The sequence below is a fragment of the Gopherus evgoodei genome, chromosome 13 (genome assembly GCF_007399415.2).
Source record: "Gopherus evgoodei ecotype Sinaloan lineage chromosome 13, rGopEvg1_v1.p, whole genome shotgun sequence".
In the NCBI taxonomy this organism is placed as follows: domain Eukaryota; kingdom Metazoa; phylum Chordata; order Testudines; family Testudinidae; genus Gopherus; species Gopherus evgoodei.
Window position 1 is genome coordinate 5,661,526 of NC_044334.1, and position 22,013 is coordinate 5,683,538.

The 22,013-nt window shown below is 52.2% G+C and overlaps 2 protein-coding genes across 14 annotated transcripts in view; one reads left to right on the forward strand and one right to left on the reverse strand.

Annotated features, from left to right (window-relative positions):
- ATXN2 (ataxin 2) overlaps positions 1-1,591 on the forward strand; it is a 77,313-nt gene extending 75,722 nt beyond the window's left edge. For 8 of the 9 annotated variants that reach the window (XM_030583368.1, XM_030583370.1, XM_030583369.1 and 5 more), the window contains 2 exons: positions 6-174; positions 988-1,591. In XM_030583368.1, coding sequence (XP_030439228.1) covers positions 6-174; positions 988-1,016 — 198 coding nt within the window. In that variant the 3' untranslated portion in view covers positions 1,017-1,591. The remainder of the gene's footprint in view (positions 1-5; positions 175-987) is intronic. The other variant, XM_030583373.1, reaches the window with a different exon arrangement.
- A 2,152-nt stretch (positions 1,592-3,743) lies between these two features.
- The window catches only part of SH2B3 (SH2B adaptor protein 3), a 100,352-nt gene continuing 82,082 nt past the window's right edge, over positions 3,744-22,013 (reverse strand). For all 5 annotated transcript variants that reach the window (XM_030582681.1, XM_030582684.1, XM_030582685.1 and 2 more), the window contains exons 4-8: positions 21,399-21,490; positions 15,592-15,686; positions 13,884-14,098; positions 12,922-13,093; positions 3,744-8,802 (exon numbers count right to left, since the gene is read on the reverse strand). In XM_030582681.1, the coding sequence (XP_030438541.1) occupies positions 8,498-8,802; positions 12,922-13,093; positions 13,884-14,098; positions 15,592-15,686; positions 21,399-21,490 (879 nt within the window). In that variant the 3' untranslated portion in view covers positions 3,744-8,497. The remainder of the gene's footprint in view (positions 8,803-12,921; positions 13,094-13,883; positions 14,099-15,591; positions 15,687-21,398; positions 21,491-22,013) is intronic.

A 22,013-nucleotide genomic window follows, 5' to 3' on the forward strand; every position in this document is an offset into this window, starting at 1 on the left:
TTCAGGCTCATGTACAGTCAGGAATGGTTCCTTCTCACCCAACTGCCCATGCTCCAATGATGCTAATGACGACACAGCCACCTGGTGGTCCCCAAGCCGCCATCGCTCAAAGTGCACTACAGCCCATTCCAGTCTCGACAACAACACATTTCCCCTATATGACGCACCCTTCAGGTGAGGAGTGTGTGCGTGTGAGACCTGCACCTTAACTGAGCCAGGTCAAATTAGTGAGCAAAACAGTTATGAGCCAGGTTTGGGTTAGAAACAAAAAACCGTAAGATGTCCTTTTACAGAGGCAAACTGCTGAAGGCGGCAGACAGTATTTCTGCAGTTAGTATTTATATTTTGGTGCTCCAAATGTGAACTTGGTATGCATACAAGATGAACTCAGTTAGCAAAGACCTTATTTCTGTATGGCTGAAACATATTATGCAGACTTCAGTGTGTGTAGGACAATATCCGCCTGCCCTTGTCTTGGGGGATAGAATATCTAGGTGGCTTATGGTGTAATGATCCAAGTTTTATACATGTAAAATATATAAAGTGTCTTGAAGATAGTTGTAAAAAGATTGTTCCAGGGATACGAGTATTCCTGGTAACTAATGGCTGAAGGCAGATGGCAGTCAGAAGTTGACTTTTTATCCAAAGAGCGACATTTTGCAGTATTGTTGCTTGGGAAAACCAGGCCCTACTTGTTTTGTTGCTCTTTAAATGTAACTCTTACCTAGGTGTCTCAAATACTGTTTTTCCCCAAAGCAGGGTGTGAACTTGTACCGTGAACTAATACCTGGTTTTGTGTGGTGCGGAATGGGTGGGGAAAATAAATGTTGCTTTCTTAGGGTTTAGGTAGAAAAACAGCCAAAGGACATCTCAATGCAGGTTTTTTTACAGACTTGAGCTAAATAGTTATCTTGTGATTTGATTAACTAGCACATTGTTGTGTGGCTTCTCAATCTGCTATTTACACCTGCACTCTTTTTTTTGCAGTACAAGCCCACCACCAACAGCAGTTGTAAGGCTGATCTGGAGTAACAAAGGCTGGATACCTTTTGTAGGCCAAATACCTTCCTTCCACTGCTTCTGCCAACTGGAAGCACAGAAAACTAGAATTTCATTTATTTTGTTTTAAAAAAAAATTGATTTCTTGTAACATCCAATAGGAATGCTAACAGTTCATCTTGCAGTGGGAGAGATTCGGACTGAGTAGAGGCATGTGGGAACTTGTGGGTTATTCCATAATTCCATACACTGTATCAGAGTCCTGCAGGTGCCCAAACTCTGCTTGCTGAAAACTGGAAGTTATTTATTTTTTAATGACCCTTCAAAGTTATGAACTCATCAGCTAGCAAAAGAAGTAACACAAGTGATTCTTGCTGCTATTATCACTAAAAATCAAGACTCGGAGATCCCTTTTACGTCTAATAAACTTGAAACAGGTTCAGTAAAAAAAAATTCTAATCGTCAAACTGATGGATTATTATTTATAAATCACGTTTGATGAAGTGATCACTATTGCAAGACAGTGATGTAACTTTTAAGTTAAGAAAACTTTTACTTTGTAGATAATATAAAATAAAAACTTTAAAAAAAATTAAAAAATAAAAAAAGTTTTAAAAACTGATCAATCTGGTGTGTGTGTGTATGTTACTCTTGCCATACTTGCTTCTCTAGCTTTAAGATTCTGTCCAATTTAATGTCAGGTAAAATTGATTTGGCATTATGAAATTTAAATAGTCTTTGACGTCAAACCTTTGACATGTTTTTCTGTGCAAGACATGAGGTTTGGTATAACTATCAATTTACCATACGTATTATTTCAGTCAAAGTATCCGACTTTAAATGCTTCTGTTTTCCAGAAACTGGGAATGAGCAACAGGGGATGGATCACTTGATGATTCCCTGTTCTGTTCATTCCCTCTGGGGCACCTGGCATTGGCCACTGTCGAAAGACAGGATACCGGGCTAGATGGACCTTTGGTCTGACCCAGTATGGCCGTTCTTATGTTCTTAGCTCTCTAGATTCAACTGCGGTAGCTTCGGTCCACAATGTAGCATCTTCTGAAAGAAGCAGAATGGGAAGTCTTGATGCTTGGGGCAGAAGAGACAATGCAAAGGTCAGTCGTGTTTGTTGGTGTTTGGGGAAGCTACTTGCCAGGCTGAGCAAGAAAAAGCTGCAGTAGTGATGGGCAGAATGTGAGACAGAATTATAGAAAAAGACTAGAAGAAAAGTTCATGAATTTCTTGTGTTTAGTACTTCACGTGAACGTGAGCCACCTCAGTCCACGTCCATAAAATGTACTGTGGTCTTCACCGCCGTTCCTTATGGAGCATACTTACATCTGCTAACCAAAGTTAATGGACAGGAGAAGAAAACCAGTGACCTATTAAGGTACAAACAGTTGTTGCATTTCAAAGGTGGGTTAATAATGTGTTTGTGTCAATATGTACATATTAAATATAGCTGGCAAAGTATACCATGGCTCAGTGCAAGATGAGGCTAAATAGTATAGCTAGTCTTGTAAGTCAATCCACTATATGGACACTGTACAATGAAAATGTCACTGCTCTACAGAAGTAATTCTGACAGGCAGTAGGGGGCATAAAACCATTAAATACTAATGGTGTATCTTATTCAAGTGAGTAAATATGCCTTATACTTCTGTTCCTCAAATACTCTTAATAAAGAACACAGCATAGCTTGTTGAAGTAGGTTATCAAACATTCATGTAACTGGGAGACAAGGTGGGGGAGATGATATCTTTTGTTGGCCCAACTTCTGTTGGCAAGAGAGACAAGCTTTTGAGCTTATACAGAGCTTATACAGGTCTGGGCAACTTACCTGCAGTATCACAGCTAAATACAAGATGAAACAGATTGTTTAGCATAAGTAGTTAACATAGCTTGGTCCTGCTTTGAGCAGGGGGTCGGACTAGATGATCTCCTGAGGTCCCTTCCAACCATAATAATCTGTGATTTCAAGGGACCATTCAAGGCGATGTGGCCCCTCCACTTATAAGGAAGAAAGGAAGGGAGAGGAAGTAGCTTAATGGGTTACAGATTGTTGTAATAAGCCATAAATCCAGTGTCTCTTTTCAGTCCATGATTTTTAATGTCTAGCAAAGATATGAATTTAAGCTCCCAGGCTCATCTTTAGAAAGTGTTGTGCAGGTTTCCTTTGAGGAGGAAGACTGAAAGGTCAGATACAGAGTGATCGTTTTGTCAAAAGTGTTCACCCACCGGTGATGTGATGATTTTGTCTTTTATCATTTTCCTGTGAGTTCATTCAAGAGTACAGTGATTGTTTGGTTTCAGCCACATAGTTGTTGTTGAGGCATTTAGTGCACTGGATGAGAGATGCTCAAAAGCTTGTCTCTAGAGACCTGCAAATTTGCGGATATCCATTTGATATCTGCCGCTATCTGTAGACCATGTTGGCGGATCGGATGCAGATACGAATGTTGTATCCATGCATGGCTCTACTTGTCTGGCTCACCAACAGAAGTTGGTTCTATTTAAAAAAAAAAAAAAAAAAAAAAAAAAAAAAAACCAACTCACCCACCACCTTGGCTCTCTCATATCCAGGGACCAATAGGGCTACACCACCACCATACATTCATGTAACTTTCATTTCTAAAAGTGGGGAGGGAGGACTTTTGTACTCTAGCAGCTATTAGTCCAATATCTGGCAAGTCAGTGAGAGCTTCTGGAAAAAATTAGGCTAAAAGTATTAATATAAGAACAAACAGATTCTAAAAACAATTTATTTGAGCTGATTTGTACATTATAACAAAATTGCATTATTCAAGAATAAGTTACTTGTACAGTACATACAGAAACAATACATAGAAAATCTACTATACAAGAATTCTGTTGATGAAAAGTAGAGCTTTGAAATAAATGCACTTGATTCCAACAAAACCCTTGTTGGCCTTAATTTGCCTATGGGATAAAAAGGCAGTGAACGATAGAATGCACTCTCAACTCTTACGCTGTGGGCATGTGCTGGCTAAAATAACATCCTGTTCTCATACAACAAGCTTGTACGTTGAAATATGGAATATTGTACTCAAACTTGTCAGTCAAGACTGAAAGGCCTTATATGCATAGTAAAGTAAAACCACATTGGCTCTAAACTGAGTTTTCTGTGGTACAAGGAATATCAACAGTCAGTCAATATTGCATCACAGTGGCACAGACTAGGCTGCTTTAATTCTTTGATGACGTTGGCTTTGATGCTTCCTCTGCTGACCTGGACCTGGACCTTTTCCTCAAAGCTTCACTGTGGAATGCAGCCTTGAAGCAGAAGGATCAATGAGGTTGCTGTCGGTGTTTTAGGTACCCTGTTCTTACACGCTGGGTTAGCTTTTCCCTGTGGAGTTAGCCCATTCAGTGACCTAGACCGGAATGGTACTTCCATAGGGATAACACAAACTTCTCCTGCATGGCCTGTCTACCAGGAGGACATTCAAGAGTTGTCTGTAGGCAGTGCCCGTTTGTCAGCAAATAGCAAGTAAGGCTTTCCATACGAAGAAGGGGGTGTAGAGTTGGGGGTGGGAGGGCTGTTTCTGTTTTGGCACAGCCAGTAGGCTCTATCACAGTTACCTGCTAAACCAGGCTTCTGCCTGGCAATAGGCTGCGCTAGCTGAGGCACTACATACTGTTACGTCTTCACTGTGGAGCACAGCCCTAACGCTGCTATGAAAAAAGCAACGTTTCACTAGCCCAGCCACCTGTTATTTCTGTGGAAGACCAGAAATGCTGGTCTCCTTTACGGTGCCAGCCCTTAGACAAGCTGTTTTCAATCAGTCAGCCTGAGAGGTAAGACTTTGGAACCAATCATATTTAATTTTGTGTGCCCCTTCCCTGGACCCTGAGACTCTGGCAGGGCTGAGAACCTAGGTCAAAGCAGGCAGCTTGCTGGCAGTGTTCCCCAGTATCTGGTAATTCCAGGGGAGAAGGCAACTGCTCAACTGCTAAGGTGAAACAAGCAAAAGTTCAGTGTCACCCTTTGCCTTTCCATCCTGCTAAGGCTGTGACTATTGAAAGCAACTGTCTTGAGAACGCTTCATAAATGCAGCTAATTCCTTGGCCTACAAGATGTTGTTAATGTGCTTTTAAATATAAAAAAATCTTATAATAAAAGTCAACGTTGAAACATGCCACACACCTTCACTAGTTACTTGGCAAAAACATCTTAGAGAAGTCCCATAAAATTACTTCGAAGTCGTGTATGTTGCAAGGGCTTAACATTTTGTCCCCAGGTTTCTACTAGAGCATTGTGTGTACTGTGTGAGTTATGAAATAGTTTCTCTTCCTCTTCTGTACTACCAGGACTAAGTCAGACTTTGAAATGCATCACAAGCCAACTACCTTTTAGCAAGGATGGAATTCTGAGAAGTTCGGCTTCCCACGACCTGGGAAAATAGATTAAAGAACTGACCCTGCAATTATTGTATAATTGGTTTTAGGACCCCCAACACCAAAGTGAGGGGGAGATGACAGGCTCTGTTGGAGCAACACAGGGAAGGACTGGAAGAATATTTGCCCAGTTAGGGAAAGTAGACCTTTGGCTGGAGAAGGAATGGAATGAGATGGGTCGAACACTGCTGGGGAAGGCTGGAGATGGTGAACAGTCAGTCTGTTGTTTGTTAGCGTTCGGTGTACAATTCTTCAGATTCCATACACAATCCCCTTCAGCAGTGAACTGGAGTGGTCTGCCAGCCTTTCAGTCTGGATTATCAAGCTTCTTCCTAGCTTTGGCTAACTTGACAGTGAAATTCTAGAAGGAAACATCTGCAATTTGGTGAATAATCAAACAACTTTCCAACTAGGTACCAGGAGAAGGAACTTACAGTCACGTGCTTGGATTTGTTTGCACAGGAGCACTAAATGAATGATGATAAACTTGGTGTATATTGTATTAAATAAGAAAAACAAGTTCCATTTAGTCCAGAAAGATGGCCCTAGCAATTCAACATAATTCCAAATATGTGTATGTGTGGTTGCTGGCACTTAAACAATAAGACAGGCCAAAAATCTCAACCCAGAAGCAGCCTAGGTGCTTTGTTTACCCACAGGTATGAGAGCTGGGATGATCATTCCGCCTTCACACCCCGTTCTGTCACAGCCACTCCTGCCTTGCTCTGATCATGGAATGAATACTTTGAGCATGCCTGCCAAAAGTGCAGGTTGGTCAGTGGGACATGTTGATGGCTTTGGAGCAAGGTTTAGCCTATAAAACAAGCACTTCCTAAAGGTTGCAGAGAGAAGTAGCCATCTTCCACATTGTTCTTCTATTTAGTTCTCGAACCTCGTTCTTTTTTAAAAGTCCAAGGGGCAGATCCTTGGCTGGTGGCGTGTCAGAGCTCCGCTGAAGTCACCCAGGGGCAATGGACGATTTACTCCAACTGAGAAGCTACCCTATGGGCTTATAAGTGGACTCAGTTTGTCAGAGATGGAGGGGAGTGAATTGTTTGGCAGAAACCATCCTGTGGATAGCTCTGCTTACGGAGTGTAAAGGAGCCCTAGTATACTATAGCCTATCACTTTGGGCTTGAGAAATACCTTGCCTCGGCGATGTCCTAGGACAAGGGAACAGAGATTGATGGGAGCTTCAGCAGCTTCTTTTGCAAAGCTGGGATGAAGCTGAGATTGTCTTGGTTTTCATGTCCCTTGCAATCTGCTTGTGCCTTAGAAATGTGTTTGGTGAGGATAAGGGCACTGGCCACTTGAATTCCGTTCATAAAAAATAGAGATGGCAGAATTCCAGTTTCTGGTGGTGCAGAAATCTTGGTCCCATTTATGTATATAGAACTTAATTCTATGGCCAGAATTTAAGGGCCTTTCCATGAAGGGAGACACTGACTTGACAAAGTGCTGTCAAATGCACGAAAGTGATCTAGAGGGAACAGCATCTTTTGCGAATTTCCAGTAATTGTAAGACACATACTGGGTGTACAAAATTCAGACATTAGAGGGGCTTTTTAAGTTGAATGGCTCTATGCTTTTTTAAGCGTTGCTCCCTTAAGCCACATTCCAGAGAGTCTCTTCTACCATAGAGCCCCTGCTGGTGTGGCTCAACTCTGGCGTAACTGAAGTGCTTTACCTTGAAAAGAGGTTGGGTCTAGTGACAATTTTAGGGGTTAGTGAAATTACCGATTTATTGCTTGTGAATCTATAAATCTTAACTCCTAACATACAGCTCTGCACAGACCTGTCTCTCAGTAAAGAAGCACAAAGGCAAATATGTCACATCTCCTCCTGTAACTGTAATTCTAACTGAGGAAATGCCAAAGTCTAACCCTAGTCACAATAAGGTACAAGAAGAAAGGGGGTCAGTAGTGCATCCCCCTTTTGGGTAACTTTGTTCCACCGAAGGGGTTCATATTGCTTCTCCATAAATAGGAAAATCACTTTGACTGTTGGGTTTTTGACAGCGCTTTTGCTGAGACCTACAGGCAAGGGGAATATTGAGGAGAAAAGGTTACACCCAATCTGGCTGGAAAACCATGACACTCATGCAAATACAACTCCCCTAGCTTTACTTAACAAAATATGATCTAGTATTTGAAGAGTTGCTTTTTTTAAATGTAAGCAACAGTGGCTGGTTATCAACACCGTTCCTGCTTTGAAGAACCAACCTGCAGTAACATATTTGGAAAAAAACTTTTGCTGAACTCTAGACTTGTGCCTAAATTTCCACAGCAGAAAGAAGTTTTACGCCAAGGTTATGACAAGATGTCAGTCTTCTCTTTTGTCCTCTGATCAGTTACGTTAAGCCTACATTAATAGGAGGAAGTTAGTGTTCACTTTTTAATCGTGACTAATAGATTAAGCATTTCCTTTGCCCATGGCTGCAGCCGTGACTTCAACGGCTCCACTGTTCGTTTTGTTTTTTTAAATGCTAACGTGCGTTAAGTTAAAGCCTGTACTCTCCATATCCAAAAGTAATGAATGAACTCTTAGGTTAGCGATAAGGCTACTGCTCTGTTAGAAATATGGAACTATGACTTATGCAACTGCAGCACATTCCTTGGCCATCACAAAGTGACTTTTCTTTGCTTATGCACAGCCCAGATCAGTAACTTGTCACAAACTTCAAATCCATTTTTGTCCAATTATGTGGCTGTAATGGAACCTTCTGGTTTCTTTTCTGGGCTCTGTCCATGTCAAAAAGGGCAGCGAAGACCAAAAGCACCTGTGACAGAGACTAAGTGAGATATTAGCCTAAAGGGCAGAGAGCCTGGCATGTTAACAGGAACGAGGTGTAAACAGTCATAAGAAAGCTTTAATATGTAAAACAGGCCCTTTAACAGGCCTAATAAAGGGATCACACCCATAGTGGAGTGAACAATTTATATATCTTACTCCCTCCCATACCAAAAACAATAAATCCCAAATTACATTCTTTTCATAGGCTTCCCAAAATCTATAGCAGAAGTTCTCTAACAGGGCTCCAAGCCAAAGTGCGTGGTTTCCACCCCTCCCCCACATCGTGTCAGAGTGGTGTGTATTGATTGTCAATAGCCCGAATGTGGCCCCTGCCAGGGGAATCCAGCTCGTAGTCAGAGTCCCGCTGCCGGCTGGAGTGCGTGACGGCCACATCGCTGTCTCGGAGGCTGTTGGCCAGTTCTTCGGGAGAGGGCACCAGGTGGAAGATCTGTTCTGGCTGAGAACTGTGGTGAATGTTGTCTGTCATGTCTAGCCGGGGGCAGCTGGAGGGACTGAGGGGGGTAAGGTTGAGTTCGGAGCTCCAATTAGGGACGGAGAATGGGAGCAAGATGGTGTTGCTTGAGCCCAAACCTACAGGGAGAGGGGAGAAATCCAAGCATTAGATAACTGGCCAGGGTATGGGCAGGATCCTAAGAGAAACCCAAGCCCTGTTGGCTTAAGACCCACACCTGAGGAAACTTACCCTTCTCCTGTGTCCTTCCTAAGCACCTAGCCCTTGATCCTGCATGTACCCTGGCCAGTTATCTAATGCCGTGGGGGGACGGGGCGTGTCAGAGGGAGTGATAGCACTAGAGAAGGTGTGTGGTTACCCTGTCCACACACTCTCTCTGGCTGACTCTCCCTGTTCATGGCAGCTCCTACTTCCCCCTGTTGGCCAAGGAAGCAGCAGGGGTCTGGAACAGAGAGCTGGCTGCAGAGGCAGAGCAGCCTTCAAACTGGCTCTACTTGGAAAGGTTGGGTAAACCTCTCCTTGGTGCAATGTACAGATGGAGGAATGCCTCCCCTTAAGGTGTTTGTGCCACCAAAAGCATCTGGGGCTGCTCCTGCTCAGCCCATGCTGGTTGGCAGAGGCGTTCAAGCTGCAGCCTACAGCTCCAAAGCCTGGAGGTGGCGCTGCTGCGCTCCACCTCCGGTGACCTGTTCCATGCAAAGGAGTTTGTCCGACTCCTAGAAGAGCCTGTTCTGAATCAGATCTCCCTGAGCCGGCCATGGGAAACAGGCTGAGCCGCCCCTGTGGTCAGCGGTTAGAGCAGCTTCTCTTTTAGAAAGAGGAAACATACACAGGGTGACTTTCAAGCTTTTTCCATCTGTAGAGGCGCTTCCTGCTCTGAATACAGGCTCCCAGGCCTTGCTGCACCTGTCTGCCCCAAGGAGCCAGTGCGATCACTCAGCTAATGAGTGCTGCTGCCATTCACTCCCGCTGAATGCAGGAGGGAACTGGGCTTATTTGGTCTGCTCTCAAATCCCCCCTCACTCTTCTCTTCTGCAGCCTTCAACTGACTGAAGGTGGTTTCCAATGAGGATGGAGCTCGGCTGTTCTCAGCGGTGGCAGATGACAGATCAGGGAGCAATGGTCTCAAGCTGCAGTGGGGGAGGTTTAGGTTGGATATTAGGAAAAGCTTTTTCAGAAGGAGGGTGGTGAAGCACTGGAATGGGTTACCGAGGGAGGTGGTGGAACCTCCATCCTTAGAGGCTTTTAAGGCCCAGCTTGACAAAGCCCTGGCTGGGATGATTTAGTTAGGGTTAGGCCTGAGGTCTCTTCCAACCCTCATCTTCTATGATTCTCCTCTTGCTACCCACTCAGTGACCAGCTACCGGCACCAGCTCTAGGAATGCAGTGGCAGCTTTGCTCATGTTTGACGGCAGAGCCCATAGCTACCAAAGGGAGGGAGTGAACTCTTCAGGGGAGAGCTCCCTCTAGGAACCTAGGACCTACGATTTTCAGCAGGCCTCTTGGTACCTGGCCCATACTCCTCCCCTTATTGCTTGAGGCCTGAATTACCTCCTGCTTCAGTTCTGTTCTATCTACTCTTTCCCTGCAAATTTGTATTCCCTTTGCCAGAGCTAGAGCCTCCAGCATCTGAAAGGTCTGTGCTCATCTAAGTTGTTTTCACACCACAGCCCGGTTAAAGAGCACAGTGGTTAATTGTTCTCCATGTCCACTGAAGACAGAACAAGAGATAACTGGCTTAGACACGAGGAAAAATTTTCTACGGATAAAGCTCATTAAGTAGTGGAGCAGGGTACCAGGGTGACGGTGGGATTTACATCACTGCAGGCTTTTGTCGGAGAAAAACTTAGTTCTCATCTTTTGGTTGGGTGCAGCAAAGGCAGATACTTTATTATTTTAAGCAATTGCATAGAGGGAGAGTGTGTGCTAGGACACAGGGTTTTCCCCTCCTGGCAGGTCTTTCTACAGGTAAACAATTACAGGAAGCATTTATACTTTTTGTTACATAAAGTAATAAGCAACAGCTGCATTTGGTTTATATCTAGGCCATTTTGATATCTTATTTTTCTCACTTCTATTTAGACACTAGTCTGCATTTCACCTTATTGACACAAGGTTGCAACACCTCCTCACACAGTGTTTTTTTCCACTCCCCTCACCTAATCCTTGCTTTTGCAAACCTCGTGTTGTTAGGATTATAGCTAGCCTAATTCTTGCTAACAGAGGTAACTGTTTACATTCAAGTCCCTGTCAGTTCTTGCTCTACTTCCACATTTCTAAGAACAGGCTGGACAAACACCTGTCTGGGATGGTCTAGGGTTACTTGGTCCTGCCTCAGCCCAGGGGGCTGGACTCCATGATCCCTTCCAGCCCATTTCTGTGATTCTAGGGGTCAGCTAGGACCCTTAAGATTTCAGCCACACTGTGTTACCTGACCATGGTTTTAAAATGTACAGAAAGAGGAGGTGAGTTCAGGACACAACGCTAAACTAAGCTTCTCCCCCTTTCCTTTCATGGCAGTGTGCAGTTCTGCTTCCCACCCTCCCCTACCCCCCCGTCATCTGACTCTCCAACGCTTGATCATAAGGCAACTGAATGAAAGTGCCAGGGGCTCTTTGGAGATTTGTTCTATCCAATCGAAAACCATTCGAGCAGGAACATGCCTCTCTAACCACTTGGGGGTCACAGGGCAGCACTCCAGGCTCGGTCAGGACTGCAGTCTACCCCCCTCCATTGAACTTCCAGGAGGAAGTTAGCTAGAGCTCCCCCCTTTGGACTGCGTGCAGTGGGACTCAAAATCACAGCTACTGGGCTACCGCACCTGCACTAGGGCAGTGTAACCCCACTAACCTCACAGCCCGGGGGCTGCGCTGCCACTGCACAGAGCTGGGCAAGCAGAGCGAGTTGGCCTGGGGCCCGCTGCAGGCTGCCCAGAGAGGCCGACCATTAACTGCATTTCCTCCATAAACCTAGTGGAGAAGCAGTGCTGAAGTTTAAATAACCTGACGTAATTAGTCTATAGTGACCCCTGCAACGCAATTAAAGTGGAGAACTGAAAGGTTCTGCACCTCCTCTAAAGGCCACCTCACCCCTTTCAAAGGGGGAGGGGAGGGAGCGGTAAAAGCATCTTTCACAAGTTGCTTTAAGTCAGGCGAGGGCAGAAGCAGCCAGCAGAGCCAGACGCTGCACCTGGAACCTGAGGCTCCTACATTCAAGCCTGTGCTGAACGAACAGCTTCTGTGACTGCAGAGTCCAATGGGGTAACACCCACTGCAGCAGGAGGCCAGATGGCTGCTTGAGGAATCCTGCTGGCCTGGCCTGGCCACATGTCGCACCAGAGGTGTGAGGGGAGACTGGGTGGTTGGCACAGATTTTTGCTCTTAGGACGAAGAGGAAAAGCACTGCTGATACACACTAGGCTGGGAAACTAAAGGGTTGACATAGAGGCGCCTGTAAATGGAGGCTCTATCATTGACACTTGGAATAAAGAATACCTGGTGTTATCAGCTCTCTCCTCATTCGACGGCAATGTGTGAGCTCCTGCCAGAATCGCTTCCCTCCTGGGAAAGCGTGTCCAGCACAGTGCACAGATGACAGCAGCAAGGAGTGTGGTGTTGCTAGGCAATGGCACCAGCTGCTGAGCGCTGGGGGAAAGGGAGGGGAGTGGCAGGATAGGCCTGTGGGCTAATTTAGTTTTGCCAACAGGCCCAGAGCCCTGGCCCAAGGGGGCCAGGATCCATCTTTGACGCCTGTGAGCCATCCACTGGGCACCTGGCTGCCGGCTTTGCTGAGGCACTAAGGTAGTGGCGGGGGGGTGGGGGGTCAGCCTGATCATTATGGGCCATGTTGAACGCTAACCCTGTGGTATTAGTGTGGCCACAGGCCTCAGATGGGCTCCAGCAGCTACTCTAGGCTGGGCTTGGGATTAATTCAATAATTAATTAAGCCACAGTCTAATGCTTTGGCTCAATTAACAGACCGGACGGTCCGAGCAGCGTTGGCTGGTTGGAAGATGGGTGAGGCCAGCCGGCCCCAGGGGCGTGCAGAGAGGAGAGGCTGGCAGCTTCTCAGAACAGGGGGCGCAGCAACTGCCCCAGGAGTGCCTGCCAACTGCAGCCATGCCTGGAGCCAGGGATGGGGTCGGTGGGGGGCAGCTGCTCTCCAGTGGGGCAATGGAGGGGGAGAGACATACTTCCCCCTCTGGGACGTGCACGTGCACCCCCCCTACCCCCTCATACCTTGGGGCGACGGGATGACCACCACGTAGCTGGAGAGCTTGACGTTGCAGGCCGCGCCGCACTCCAGAGGGATGGGGCACTGCTGGAAGTGGTGCAGCATGTCCAGGATGGAGGGGAAGCGCAGGTGCTGCACCCGGCACTGCCCCCGCTCGGTCAGCGAGAGCCGCAGGTGCTGCGAGGGAGACGGGCACGTTACAAAGCTGCTGGCTCAGCTGGGAGGGGGGAGTGGCAGTGAGCTGTGGCCAGAGGCTGGTGGCTGGGCGCGGGCAGCAGAACTGAGCCCCATCTGTGTCACCGGGAGCAGTCCTTTGAGCCAAACACAACTGGTTTGCAACGCCAGGGTTTACTTTCCTCGGCAGAGGCGGGTTCTTTCCTTCCCTCACCCCAAGAGTCAGACCAGCCTGGCCTGGGGTCAGGTTACGTCCTGTGCTGGGAGGGGTGGGACTGTCCCCTGCCATGAGGGGATGGCAGGGCAGGGGCAGGAGCAGCCATGTTTCCCCAGGGGCTCTGAGCCAGCCGCTAGTTGGGGAAGGCTTCTGCAGGCAGGCCTATGGCTGTTCAGAGCCTTCTGCGAGGGGCATAGGCCTCCAAAGGCCAAACACTGGAACTCAGGAGAGACCTGAAAATTGCCCTGCCTCTGGGTCTTGGCTCTCAGCCCTCAGAGCATAGGCCGGAGTGTTGGAGTCAGACACCCTCAGGGCAGAACAGCCCAAAGACACACGGGAGCCTCGACCCAGGGCGCGTTAGAAACAAGGCTGCCCAAATACCACTGCTGGTGCTCTCCGGAGGAACGCTGGCTCAGCAGGGAGAGGGGGCTGTGCCAGGGGGTTCGGGCCCCTCTCTGAATGGCAGCAGTCTGCATGGGGAGGGCTCAGGTGTCCGTCGAGTCGACCAGAGAGAGGAAACCCTGAGCAGAAAAGCGGGGCTGGCGCCTCTCGCACCTCCTCCCGCACAGGCCCTACCTTCGCTCTTCCTTGGAAATTGAAGGTGAGGACGTATTCGCCCCTGCGGGTTTCGCTCTGTCGAACAAGGAAAACCCCGTGGCCTTCCAGCCCCCGCAGCTGCACAAGTTGGGCGGCCTTGACACGCGAAATGGGGCCGTGGAACCAGGGGTAGGACGAGAGAAACTGGTCGGTTTTCTGGCAGGACGGCTCTGGCTGCCCACAGTGCATAGCGCCTGGGGAGGAAGAAGAGCATTAGAGGCACGGCCGTGGGGACAGGCCTGGCGGGAACACCGCTGCCACCCCATAGGCCAAACTCTGAGCAGGGCTGAGGGGCTCTGGGAAAGCTGAAGCCTTGGCTACAGCCCAAGTGGGCCCAGCTGTGCCATTCCCTGGCAGGCTGCCCACCCCCACCCCACCCTGTGGGACCAGCGCCTTGAAATCCCCACTCAGCAGGGCAGGGCAGGGCTCCTACTTTGTTGCTCTCTGGAAAGCACCTGGCACAGCTTGGGCAGGACTTGGAGCCAATAAACCATCCTGAGCCGGTCAAACAGCAAAAGCCCAACTGGTGACAATGAGAACAGAAGCAGCCCTGAACACATGGATCTGGCTGGCCCTAGGCCCGCCCGATGCCTCGTCCCCCTCGCCACACCCCTGCTTAGCTGCCGTCTCACATCATTACTGTGCCTTAGTGAGAGAAGCTGGTCCCCCCCCCCACCCCCCCAACATGCCGTGTGACGGGCTCCCCCAGCACCCTGCATGGTTTAGCTTTGAGTCAGTCACTGGCCACTTCTGCTTTATCCAGAGCCTGATTTACGCCAGGTCCTTCGCCTTGCGGTACTGGCATTCGGCAACAGCACAGAGGGAGCTGTGTGACACTGAAACGCAGCGTTCAAACGATCAATAAAACCCTTGTTTCCTGTCAACTCAACCTGAGACCCAGGCAACCCTAGTTCCTCTTTCCAGGAAACACAGGCACCAGCCTGACGTTTCAGGGGTGGAGCAGGAGAGAATCTCAAGCTCTCCCTCCGCTCACCCTCCAGCTCCCAAAGCAGTTGCCGCCAGTTCCAGAACGGTTCTGGGGGCCATGGTTCATATTTAATCTCTTGGCTGGAAAGAAGGCAAAAGCAGGGTGCTAATCGGCCCCTCCCGCCTCAGCCTCCCACTGGCACGGTGCTGTGAATCAGCTTTGTGTGTCAGCGCCTGATAAGTAGTTTCTTGGCAGAGGATTGGGAGCACATGTCTTGCAGGGACAGGTGACCAGAGCGGGAAACTCTCAGAATCCTGCTCTGCAGGGGCCCGAGGGTGCTTAGCTCCCTCCCAGATCCAGGGGAGTTTAAGGGTGCCGAGTCCTTCGCAGGATCAAGCCCCCAATCAGCAGTTCTACCTTCCCCAGAAGCTGTGTAATTCTCTAGGCTAGTGCTCCAGCTGCTGCCCCGGGCTGGTTGTTCCTCATTCGCTCTCCAACCAGAGACCCTGGCTAGTTTCCTGGGGCTCCTCGCTGGGCTTCAGCATCAGCTCTCTCAGGTAGGAGCCACCTCCGCCCCGACCCACTGGAGACACTCCCTGGGTGACTGGCACTAGACACCCCTGCAAGTGGTGCCCCCTGGAGCCGCTCGCGCCAGCAGTGAGGTATGGCTGGGAGCCCCAGGACTGCTGCAGGCTGGTAAAGGTCTGTCTGCTCCGTTAGCCCTTAGCCATCAGGGACTCTCCCATGCAGGGCACTCACCTTGCGTAAGGGAGTCGGTGCTGCCAGTGGCAGGGCTGGACGTCACGGTGTCAGAGTGCTGGCCTGAGAGCAGCTCTACATCGGCTCCCCCGGACCTGCCAGGAAGACACAGGAAAGATGTCACAGCTTCCGCCACTGAATCCAGGTGGAGAACAGGCTGCTCCGCTCGACAAAGCACCAGGGCAAACAAGAGAAACACAGCTCCCTTTGTGCAAACGTGCCAGGCAGAGAGAGTGCCTGGACGCGAACGTGACAGCTCAGCTGCTGCCCAGAATTCAGGGCTCGTGAGGACACTAAATGCTGGGAAATTCCAAGTGTATTTATGAATTAAAAAAAAAAATTCGAGGGAAACAAGTTTCTAAACACTGCGGGGCTGCAGCACCATGGGGTCCTACTGCAGGCGCATTCCCAGAGCCATCCTGAGCAACACTCCCAACTGGCTGCAGGGCCTGGGCCATCAGCCAGCCTGCCAAAAGGAAACATACAGCAGCGCTGGGGAAAACCCAGCGAAGCGCTGCAACCCCTCTGCTAGAGTCGCAGGCCTCACTAGTAACACAGGAGGGAGAGCGAGAGATGTGTGATTTCAATCTCTCTCTCTCTCTCTCTCTCTCTCTCTCTCACACAGACACCCGCCTCCCACCCCCAAAATGACAGAAATGTCCTCTGACCATGTGCAGGTCACAGCCCCGCCTGCTGCCTCAGTTTCCCCATCTGTCTCCACCTGTGTGAAGTGCCTTCAGGCGGTAGATGGGGATGCTCAGGGGAGGAGAGAAAGGACAGAGTTGGAGGTGGGGGGGGGGCTGCCTGGCCAACCAGGGACGCGTATACTGCTGGCCTGCATAACTGGAGAAATACAGTGCTGAGCTCCTTGGGGCTAACGAGACTCGGCTGCCAGCCCTGGAGCTGCCCAGGGGTCGACTCAGTGCACTGGAGCAGCCTGGGAGGCACCCTTGGCTTGCAGCAGATGCTGTATTCAGCCCCCGTCCCCTCCCTGAGTTTGAGGTAGGGGCAGGTTTCCCTGCTTCAGAGTGGGCCTCAGCTCTCCCCTTGGGTTCAGGTGCACCGTCCCTGCCCCTGAACAGCCTGTGAGCTCTCGGGCCGGGGCTGAGGTTGAGTACTCAGCACGATGGGGCCCTGCTCCTCTGGGCACAGCTGTGATGCAAACAGGAACCAGAGGAAAAGGACACATGCTGCCCTGGAAATGCATCAAGTATCCCCAAAATACACAGGGGCAGGGAGAAGATCTCAGGACCCCTGGAATGGTGCTGTGCCCTCTAAGAACTATTCGAGCTGACCCCTGCCCAGACCCCACCATAGGGAGTGGTTACAGCCCTCCCCCCCCACTTCCCCATAGGTACCATCCCACGTGCAGCAGACTGCACAGCACCCCCCAGCCCCTCTCTCCCCAGCCCAGACAGCCCTAGCAGCAGATGGCACTGGGGCAGGTGCAGACTTCTACCCAGCAGGGCTCTGCACCCAGATCTGTGAGCCCCAATGTCCCCAGCCTGCCAGGGGCTGCGAGGCCAGCCCGAGTGCACCGAGTCTGTGCAGCTGCTGCTACACGGGGCTGATGCTCCCTGTGCAGCCAGGACCCAGGTTCTGACAAGTGCTAGTCCCTAGGTGGGGGATCCAGGGCCAAGGGCTGAAGCAATCCATGGGGCCTCAGTAGGGCTGGAGTCAAACCAAGGCACACTGGGTTCCCAGAGGCCGAGCTGGAAGCAGAACCTAAGTCAGGGGTTGGCAATCTGCGGCACCAAGCCGATTTTTAATGGCACGCTGCTGCCTGCTGGGGTCCCGGCCGCACTCACCCCCCCACCCATCGCTATCTCCTGTGGGGGCAGGAGGCAGACGGTTGGTCTTGCCGGCAGCCAAGCTCCCCACTCCCTCACTTCTTCCTCCAGCATGGTGCTTTCCTGCCCCTGATCAGCTGATCGTCCTTGCAGGGGGTAGGGGGGAGCGGAGCCACAGCTTCCTTGCTGCTCCGCAGAGGAGGCAGAGAAGAGGTGGAGATGGGCCCCTGGGTGGAATCGGGGCATATCCCTTCCAGCCCCCTGCTGTGAGAACCCTAGCCCTCTGCCCTGACCCCTGAACCCCCCCCCCACACCCAGCCCTCTGCCCTGACCCCTGCACCCCCCCCACACCCAGCCCTCTGCCCTGACCCCTGAACCCCCCCCCCACACACCCAGCCCTCTGCCCTGACCCCTGAACCCCCCCCCACCCAGCCCTCTGCCCTGACCCCTGCACCCCCACACACACACCCAGCCCTCTGCCCTGACCCCTGAACCCCCCCCACAGACCCAGCCCTCTGCCCTGACCCCTGCACCCCCCCACAGACCCAGCCCTCTGCCCTGACCCCTGCACTCCCCCGTATACCCAGCCCTCTGCCCTGACCCCTGAACCCCCCACACACACCTAGCCCTCTGCCCTGACCCCTGCACCCCCCACATACCCAGTCCTCTGCCCTGACCCCTGCACCCCCCACACACCCAGCCCTCTGCCCTGATCCCTGAACCCCCCCCACATACCCAGCCCTCTGCCCTGACCCCTGCACCCCCCCACACACACCCAGCCCTCTGCCCTGACCCCTGAACCCCCCACACACACCTAGCCCTCTGCCCTGACCCCTGAACCCCCCCGTATACCCAGCCCTCTGCCCTGACCCCTGCACCCCCCCACACACCCAGCCCTCTGCCCTGATCCCTGAACCCCCCCACACATACCCAGCCCTCTGCCCTGACCCCTGAACCCCCCCGTATATCCAGCCCTCTGCCCTGACCCCTGCACTCCCCCATATACCCAGCCCCTCCACACCCCGTGCCCTGACTCTTGCACCTTCCCACATCCCCACTCCCATCCTGAGCACCAAATGGGAGCTCCTGCACCCCCCTCCACATTCCCATCTGCACCCTCCGTCTGGGGTCCCAGCTGTCAGCCCCACTCAGCCCACTGCCGATCTGGGGTCCCGGCTGCCGGCCCCTTGCCAGCCAGGGTCCTGCAGGACCCCCTCAGCCCGCTGCCGAACTAGGTGAACGGAACCCCAGACCGGCAGCGGGCTGAGCGGGCCGGCGGCATAGGATCTGCATTTTAATTTAATTTTAAATGGTGCTTCTTAAACATTTTGAAAATCTTGTTTACTTTCCATATGACAATAGTTTAGTTATATAATACAGACTTACAGAGAGAGAGACCTTCTCAAAATGTTAAAATGTATTACCGGCCCGCGAACCCTTACGCTGAAGTGAGTAAGTGAAGACTCAGCACACCACTGCTGAAAGGTTGCCGACCCCTGCCCTAAGTCATGGGAACAAGGAGCACAGCAGGGACCGGGGAAGCAGAGCGCTCCGTAAATCACAACAGGGCTCGGCCCTGACACGCCACAGGGTATTTCAATAACAGGAAGCGCCTTGCTCGCAGGACTGGGCGATAGCCGGGCCAGCCGGGGCTTCCGGTGCTTTCTCCCCAGGGAGCGGCACTAGCACCTCGCTGTGCCAACCCAGTGCCCCTCAGAGCCAGGCCCCCCCGTCTCCCCTGGCCTTCCAAGCAGGGATTTGGGAATCACGCCAGCCAGCCCCTCCAGGGAGCTTTGGGAACACAGGCTGGCAGCTCCCCACCACGAGCCAGGGAACCACAGTCCCGGAGCTCGAGGCCCAGAAAGGGGCAGAGACCAAGCTCACGGAGCGCAGCAGCACAACCCAGGCTTCGGGGCTCCCCGCCACACCCTGCTGAGTCCTTCCATCTCGCTCAGGGCTAGGGCCCAATTACTCCCCAGTATAATTCCCCAGCCCAGGTGACTCACATCAGGGATGTGTCTCACCCAGCATGACTGGGCTGGCTCACCACTAGCCCAAGGGAGCCCGGCAGAGCCCAATTCCCAGGCAGTGGGTGGGCAGGGGGTCAGGACAGGGGGAAGACCGCGCCCCCACCCTCAATCCACAGCAAGCCCCAGGCTCGTGGGACCCACAGGGGCAAGCTCGGCCTGGGATATCGCCAGCCACACATGCAGAGCAGGCCCTGGCAGCCTGAGCGGTGAGTGTGTCCATGGGGGGAACAGAGCCACATGCCCGTGGGAGAAGGAGCCTAGGAGGGGAGATGGCACTCGGGAGCTCCTGGGAGGCGGGACAGGAGAGCAGCCCAGCTGGGAGATGTGATGTTCAGGGCAGCAGCTTGTGTCGACGGAGCCCTGCTTGCAGGGCCCCAGCTCACCAGCCCTTCACCTCCTTCCCCAGAAGCACCCGCAGCGCATCCCCCACACCCTGATTTGCAGAGTGCACCGGGTGGCACAGGCTGGTGGCAGCTGGCACAGGGGCCAGCCCTCCACCCAGGGAAGGGAGCCACTTGCGCTGCCCTCCCCTCGCTGCCATCCCAGCAGCAGCATGCCGGGGGTGAGTAATCCCAGTCCCCAGCCAGCCCGGCTCCTGGCAGGTGCTTAGAATATCTGGCTCTGGCCACTTGTTAGGAGGGCTGGCTGCCAGGAAAGGCTTGGCTGGCACTTGGGGGAATCCCCACGCACCCGAGGGCAGGCTCCGAGCCACAGTGGCAGAGGAGTCTCCAGGGGCAGGGGCGTTTCCATTTGCAATGCAGACCGTCCAGGAGATCCTCAGCTGGCAGGAGGGGCTTCCTTCAGCCCCTCAAGTGATCCCCCAGCCCGCTGTGGGCCTGGGCAAGCTCCTTTAATGACACTAACTCTGTGACAGGCGTTTACGGTGGCACTGGCTGGCTGTATTTCCATATTAGTGCCCAAGCCGGGCAGCTCTGCCAAGTGTGCCAAAGTCCCAGTCTCTGCCACCAGCGGGGGCTTCGTGCCAGGGTGACAGATCCCGAGGACCCCACCCTCCACGGGCATTGACCCCGTGAGCAAGTTCCCCCTCCCTATTGTGCTGGATTTGAAATCCAACATTTTCAGCACAGAGAGGGGAGGGCGCAAGTGGCCCAGGGAAAAGCCTGGGCAGGTCTCCCAGGGAGCCGCATGGCACTGGGCTAGTCTCCCCTGCCCCCACCGGCTGCAGGAGGCTGGAGAAGCCAGGCCAGCCACTCTGCATCCTCGTAAAGGGCTTTGGACTGTGGCTTGTAGCACCTGTGTCTTGATGCAGCCTCTTCCTAGAGCCAAGATCTGGGCACATGGAGCCCTGGGGCCTAGCAAAACTCTGGGCAGACTGGCCTGGAGGGGCTCCCTCACCCAGCTCGGCCTTGCCAGCTGCAGGCTCTGCCAGTGACTCCCCTGCAGCCCTCGCTCAGGGTGTCTGGAAATCCCGGCCCAGAGACTCCCCTTCTCACGGAGCCCACGCATGGCTAAGGCAATGGGACAGCTCCATCTTGGGATTCCCAGAGCACAGCTCTGCCCGGACCAATGCAGGGCCTCAGCCCCTTCCCTTCCCTTGGCCTCCAATGGGAGCCAGAGGCCCAGAGCACCCAGCAGGGCTGGGCCCTACATGGGCAATGTTTTCAGGAGCTCAGCTGACCTGCCCTGTGCATTTGAAGGGCTCAAAGCCGCCCAGCCACCGAGAGGCAGAGAGTCAAAGGTCCGTGTCCTGAGGCCCGTGGGCGGGAGGTGGAGTTTGGACCGGGGGAGCAGGGGGAGGGTAACAAGGGGCAGCTCCTCCACCATCTGGCCTGGATATCCCTTCAGCTCTGCGTGGGGAACGTGTGCACAGGCAATGCCCACTGGAGTCTCAGGCAGGGGCCCAGCCCCCAGGGAGGCAATCGCACCCATCGAGTGTAAAGTGTCAAGAGCCAACTGCTCCCAGTGTCACATGAACTAGGGGTCAACCAAAGCAAGCGCCCAAGCAACTGGCCCTAGCGCTCCTTACCCTCGGGTCACACATTCCTTGATTTCGGCTGTCCAGGAACTCAGCTGCTGCTCGTCCCCAGCCTCGAATACAATGTCTGTGCAGTTATTCACCTAGACAGGAGAGAAGGCGAGTATTGGACAGACGCCTCGTGGCACGAAATCACAGCTACCCTGTCCCACCCGGGTCTCCACGGCCCACCCCACAGGAGCGGGGATTTCCGCCTGGGTCCTGAGAATCAGCTACAGTATCACTTCCTTCACAGCCTCTCCCACCAGCCCCTGGGAGTTCCCTCTCTGTTCTTCCCTCTGGCTCTCTGCTTCCCCGCCCTGCTCTCCCTCCCACCCCGGCTGGGCAGCCATCTCCAGGGGAAATGATTCATAGCCTCTGCAGCGGAAAAGAAGGGGAGGAAGGAAACTCTTGTGGGGAAGGCACTGGCTCCAGGGTGGGGAGATCTGGGCCACTTACTTCCTAGAGGAACTTGGCCACTTATGGCCTCACATTCCACCTGCCCTTCACTGGGCCCCCATGGCTGGGTGGCACAAGTGACTGTGGTCAGAATGCTGTGCCTGCAGTCAGGGAACTGAAGAGTAAATCCCACACCATGGCCCCTGGAGCCAGTGGTTCTCAAACTGC